This window comes from Carya illinoinensis, chromosome 7 (assembly GCF_018687715.1).
Source record: "Carya illinoinensis cultivar Pawnee chromosome 7, C.illinoinensisPawnee_v1, whole genome shotgun sequence".
Lineage (NCBI taxonomy): Eukaryota > Viridiplantae > Streptophyta > Magnoliopsida > Fagales > Juglandaceae > Carya > Carya illinoinensis.
In genome coordinates this window covers 38,017,065-38,023,064 of record NC_056758.1, presented here as the reverse complement: position 1 = coordinate 38,023,064, position 6,000 = coordinate 38,017,065, and the positions used below count along the sequence as shown (strand labels likewise).

The 6,000-nt window shown below is 35.4% G+C and overlaps 1 protein-coding gene across 1 annotated transcript; it reads right to left on the bottom strand.

The window, feature by feature from the left end:
• Nucleotides 1-379: 379 nt before the first annotated feature.
• LOC122317010 (U-box domain-containing protein 4-like) lies at nucleotides 380-2,563 on the bottom strand. Its single transcript, XM_043133889.1, has 2 exons — nucleotides 1,387-2,563; nucleotides 380-817 (listed from the first exon to the last, which is right to left on the bottom strand). Exons 1-2 carry the CDS (start codon nucleotides 2,395-2,397, stop codon nucleotides 740-742), a joined length of 1,089 nt encoding a protein of 362 aa, XP_042989823.1. The 5' UTR covers nucleotides 2,398-2,563; the 3' UTR covers nucleotides 380-739.
• Nucleotides 2,564-6,000: the final 3,437 nt, after the last annotated feature.

The window sequence follows — 6,000 nt, the reverse complement described above, 5'->3', positions numbered from 1 at the left end:
CTTGACTAAAATGGATATTTAAGATCTCGGAGGAATAAACCCATGTATTAAAGCATCTAAATCTGAGACCTCAAGAACTAATCTACTCTACGAGTTCAAAGATTGTTCCTGTTGATAGGCGTTGATAATAAAGAATAGATAACATCTTTGATTAATCAAGAAGATGATTACTTTATTTTACATGGAGAATTTTTCAGATAAATTTTAAAAAATTAATCGTTATCATCGTTGTCATGATTTTATAAATAATACTTGAAGGCAATACATTTATTTCATTCACTAATATACTTATAACGAGACTAAGATAACTTCTCTCTAACTTAATCAAAATTCCACTAAATAACTCGTGCTGGTTTCTCATTTATTTGCAAGTTATCAGTTTGGAACACGTCATTAACAATTTTATTTATTTTTCGTCTCAGATCAAACCCTTTTTTTTCTATATTATATCACATCAAACAGTACGACATATGTAAAGACTTTCATGTATAGAGAACGAAGAGAGCTCCGAAATAGAAACATCACTCATGATCACACACCCAACCCCCCCTTCTCTCTCTCTCTCTCTCTTCTCCACAAATTTTACAACCTCCGATACATAGATATTTACAACTTTTTTTTTTTGTTTTTTTTTTTGTTTTTCCACTCATCTCTCTCCTTCTTTCTTTTCTACTCTTTCACTGTAGGGAACTGTGAAGGATGGATTGCTGGTTACATGCGCATGCATGGGTGGGGTATATTAAATTGACACCTCTGACGTTCTGGCAGCGATGTCGCCGGATCTCGGTTGCCGTAGAAGCTCTATCAATGTCTCCGCCTGTCCACATAAAGCCACACAAAACGACAACAAACCACTCCCACGTTAGATACAAAACATTATCATAACAAGAAAAATAAACTGCATTCATCACCCAGAAGTAATTTAATTATTGTTCCTTTTATTTTTTTAAATAGATGATGGCTAAGCGGCGGCATCTGCCTGCACTTAATATACAGCAGTATCGTTATGGTTTGCAAACAAAGAATCCATTCGATTAATTAAAAAGTTTTTATACTGTAAATACAACCGAACTTTGGACTAATATATGATAGACATATATAGGTGTATAAAATGAAAGTGTCAGAATATTTACATAGTTATCTAAATAATTGTTTTGAATAATACTGAATTTTGAAAATAGTTTATATAAGCTAAAATCAGAAGAAAAGGCTGCATATCCGAAATCATCGGAACATTTTTGTTAAAAAGAGAGGACAATAAATCAGTACTCGCAAAGGTGACTGACGTGGCGAAACAGCGTCATGACAATAGCAAAAATGGCCATTGAAATTGGCCAGCCACGTCACCCGCCATCCGAAACGACCCGGAGTTTTCGTTAATCTCACCTTTTTCTTGGCGCGAATGGTGCCGAACTGAGACAAGGCCACCAAGGGAGGAATCGCTCCTTCGCGGGCCACCATAGTTCGGTACACCACGTTATCCTCACAAACCTGCAACAATATGGTCACCGCGATCTCTTTCTGCCTCTGAGACCCGACCTCGATTATCTCCACCAGCACCGGAATACCCCCTTCGTCCACCAACGCCGCCTTCGCGTCCGTTAGCGGTACCAGCAGGCTCAGCACGTACGCCGCCTTATCCACCATGCTTGACTCCAAATCCGCCATCAACTCCACCAGCGGCTTTATGATGCCCGCTTTGACGGCCCTGATCTTGTTCTCCTTCGCCGAACACAGCGAGTATAGAGTAGTCGACGCGTCCTTTTTCCCACGCGAAGCACCGGTCTCCAGAAGGTTCACCAGAAGGGGGATCGCTCCCGACCGGCCGATTGGGATCTTGTTCTCGTCAACTTGCGAGAGCCGAAGGAGAGCACACGCTGCGTTCTCTTTGGTCGTTGAAGTGCCTGTCCTCAGAGCTCGAACTAGAGGCTTAATCGCTCCGGACAAAGCTATGAACCCCTTGTTCTCGTCGCACAGCGAGAGATTCAGAATAGCCGTGACGCCGTATTCTTGAAGCTGAGGATCAGCGGAAGAGACTAACGAAATCAACGGCTTCACAGCACCGGCTTTGGCGATCCTGAGCCTGTTTTCTGGTTTATTCTTGGCGAGGAGTCTGATTTCCATGGCCGCTTGCTTTTGCTCCTCAATCGAACAGGACTCTAGGCCAGAGACTAGTTGACGGATCAGCTCGTCCGAGTTCTCGGAGGCGCGGGCTATGAGAAGTTGCCGCCTCTCCGAAGGAGCCGTCGAAAACTCACCGGATCTGTCGCTATTACACTCGCTGAAAGCCATGGAGGCGTCGTTGATACTGAGATCACTGAAGTCGGCGTCGTTGATACTGAGATCACTGAAGTCCCTCCCCATGTATGAGTAATTTGACCCATTTTCCGCCTCCATGTTCTCAAATTCCTACTCTTACAGCAAAAAATCTCAACGGAGGACCGATAGGTCACGGCTGTGTTTTTTGAAAGTGAAATTCGAAAGGGAGCATCCGGAAGCAACCGAAATCGGGTTAACTTGTGAATCGGGGCGAGAGAAGGGGGGGGGGGGGGGGGGGGGGGCGATGAAGGAGGCTGTAATGATAATATTAGGGGTAACAGAGACTCGTGAGGTGGAGAGAGAACACCTGGAGTAGGCGTAGCGTTGGGCCTTGCGCTAACACGTGCAATGTTTCTTAGTAACCTCTCGATCCCAAATCCCAGTATTATAAGCACGTGCGAGGAGGGGTCCGGACTCTGGGGTAGCTTTAAACGCGTGCGTGGAAGGTTGGCCAAACGAGATTCAGAGACTTTTTCTTTTCTTTCTTTCTTTTTTTATTTATTTATTTTTTTTTTTCTGGTTCTCTTTATTCATTTATTTACAGATGATGATGCTTTTTGTTCTTTATTTGTTTTCCTCATTAAAGGTCAGGATATGGTACCGTGGTTGCGGTACGCTGCGGTATTCCCGCATGCTATTTACTATACCATATGTCCTAGGTATATTTTGCACTTTTTTTTTATTGGTTTGACTATATACAGTCCATTGCACATGTTGGCATCAATCATGAGCATCTTCTATCTATACAGCTCAGGCCACGTCCCGTGCAGCTGATCATACAAGATCAAACCACTACTATTATTATTTTTTAAATGGAATAATATTCATCGGCGCTGTTGGGTCCCACTCAAGAGGTGTCAATTTTAGAACATTGGCAGCCATTTCGAAATCTAAAATTTGACTAAAAGTTTGAAGTTTTGTTAAAGTTTAAAATAATAATATAATATTATATATTTTAATAATAATTTTTTTAATATTTTGTAAATATATTATATATTTTTATTTTTATTTAAATGTATTATTTTTTAACTATTTTTTTCTCAAACTAATTATTTAATAAACACATCTAAAAATGTTTTTAGAGTAAAATATTATTTTCGAGATGAGAAATATTTTTTGCAGTCGGCAGATGCAGTCGGCTGTAAAAAAGTGAATTAATACGGGACTTACATGAAAAAAAAATTATTTTTACAACTTTTTTTTATTCATGTAGGTCTCCCTGAATATAAAAAAAAAATTTATAATTTTTTTATTCATTTCGTACAGCCGACTGCACGCCGACTGTATGTAGCAAAGCCCTTTCAAGATAAATAATTGCAAGCTAAAATTAAAGAAAAATGTAACTCAAAAGTGAAATCATAGAGTTTTGACTATTCCAATGCAAATCAATTTTGCTTAAGTTAGCCAAAATATAACTAAGCACTAGTGGTTAGGCCAATGCCAGTGCTTAAGATGTAAAAAAATCAAAAACTGGTTAGATGGAATTGGATTCGGTCCTATTTGTGACCAATCCAGATCGGTATTGATTCTTAAAAATTAAAACTGGTCCTAAATTAGTGCGGTACCGGTTTTCATATTTTGAAAAATGAAATGATATTTGTAGTCATAAAGTGCGTAAGCATCGCACACTCTTTTTGAAAACAAAATAAATAAATATGTGACTCACTTGAAAAAATTCATTTTTTAATCATGGACATCAATACTTTTTAAAATGAGTACGTTACACAATTTATGATTATATCTAACATTACTCATAACATAAAATTAATCTTATTATTTGTAATATAATATTCAATATAATATATAAATTTTAATCTTATAATATAAAATTAATATAATATAAAATTTTAATTTTAAACATAAACATTAATATTAAGTTATTAATATAAACTTACGTTTGTATACATATATATCAATCATAAATATATTTTTGACATAATACATTATAATCTATATGTATATATTATTATTATAAATACATTTGTACACATTTCATCTTATTTACTCATAAAAAGTCTATAACTTCAATAGACTATAGTAAAATTCAATATTATATTAGTACATGTTAATTATTATAAAATAATATATTTATATTATAATATAAATAGACTAATAGTTTAGTATATGTAAACATTATATTATAACTAATATAGATAATTCGTAAAACTTGATAAATCAAATCGGATTGGACTGAAACTAAAAAATTAAAAGTTTCGATTTCGATAGTGAATAGGTGCGGAATCGGTTTTTAAAATTTTAAAACCAATATATACCAATTTGGTTCTAAAAATATACAAAACAACACTTAAAGGGACCAATTTCACCCCTATTAACTTTAGAGTTTAGACATTTACACCCTAAAGTTTGAATTATACTTAATGATTAATAAATTCAGTAAGGGATGATTGAAAAATGACATAATTTTATAAAAAGTGATAAAATAGTTTGTGAATATTAGTGAGATAGTTTAAATTAAATATTTTTTAAATTTTGGGAAATGAGAGGTAAAAACTTAGAATAAAAAATATTATAAAGTTAAAACATTGTTCAAATATAAATTTTGAAGATTATATTTATTGTGAGATTTAAAAAATTTGAATTATTTTTCATATTTTGTTTGAAATATTAAGAAAGTTGTAAAGATTAGTTTGAAAGTATTATATTTGAATAATGTTTCGGAAAGAAATGAGATGAGAATTATTTCCAAACATTTCGTATAATACTCGTTTTAATTTACACTAAATTAAATTCAAAGCAATTTTTTTTTGTCAACCAAATGTTAGAAAATTACTAAATTTTTTGTAAAATATTTTCATATGCCTTTTATCATTTTATCCTATTTTAAATATTTTGGATGCTCAACCAACATTGGTTAAGAAAGACTTTTCTTTCCAGCAATTGTATGGTTGATGCAGAAACGGTGCAGAAATTAATTTTAGAACCAACCAAACCGAAAGTTGAATTGCCAAACAAGCATACATGCAGGCAGCAGCGTATTATGAGACTTCGAAACCGCTATCTGTTAACATTTGCAATTACGTACAATGACAGCCATGTCATGAATGATGAATCTGTGAGCATCAACATATAAAACTTTTTTTTTTTTGAAATAGACTTCAATTCAATTCCTGAATGAAAAAAATTACAGTTATGACCAATAAGTCCGGATACCAATCCTGATTACAAGCTAACTACTCATCTGTTTTAAGCTCCCCCGCACACAATAAGTGTCGGACACTGTCTAAAAAAATTTTAGAAACTCTTTGATGGCACAACCCTTTTGAGATGCGAGACTCTGTATAAACAGAAATGTCCATCTCGACTTGTCTATGAGACACCAATCCACACCACTCCCACCCTCCAAAAGAGGGAAAAGACTCACTACCCTACTCCTCCAAAAGAGGAAAGAGACTCACTACCCTACTCCTCTAAAAGAGGAAAGGGAATAATCTATTTCAATTTATTTTCATTTTGGGTAATAAAACCCACTAACAACCGTAACTGAAAAGTAAAACAAATTAGCATAGTACATCACTGTCCAACCCCACTAACTGCACCGTATACTCTGTGCTACTCTAACCCACTAACTGCGGCGTGCTCTCCACTAACAGAACAGTCATCTGTTGCATGTGCTCGTCTCCGTGCCCATGCCCGTTGCTGCCCATGCCTAGGAAAAAACCA

Excerpts from the sequence above, each read along its gene's own strand:
- LOC122317010 (XM_043133889.1), bottom strand. The coding sequence starts at position 2,397 with ATGGAGGCGGAAAATGGGTCAAATTACTCATACATGGGGAGGGACTTC. Across the intron at positions 818-1,386 it reads CCATTCGCGCCAAGAAAAAG|GCGGAGACATTGATAGAGCT; the intron begins GTGAGATTAACG and ends TTATGTGGACAG.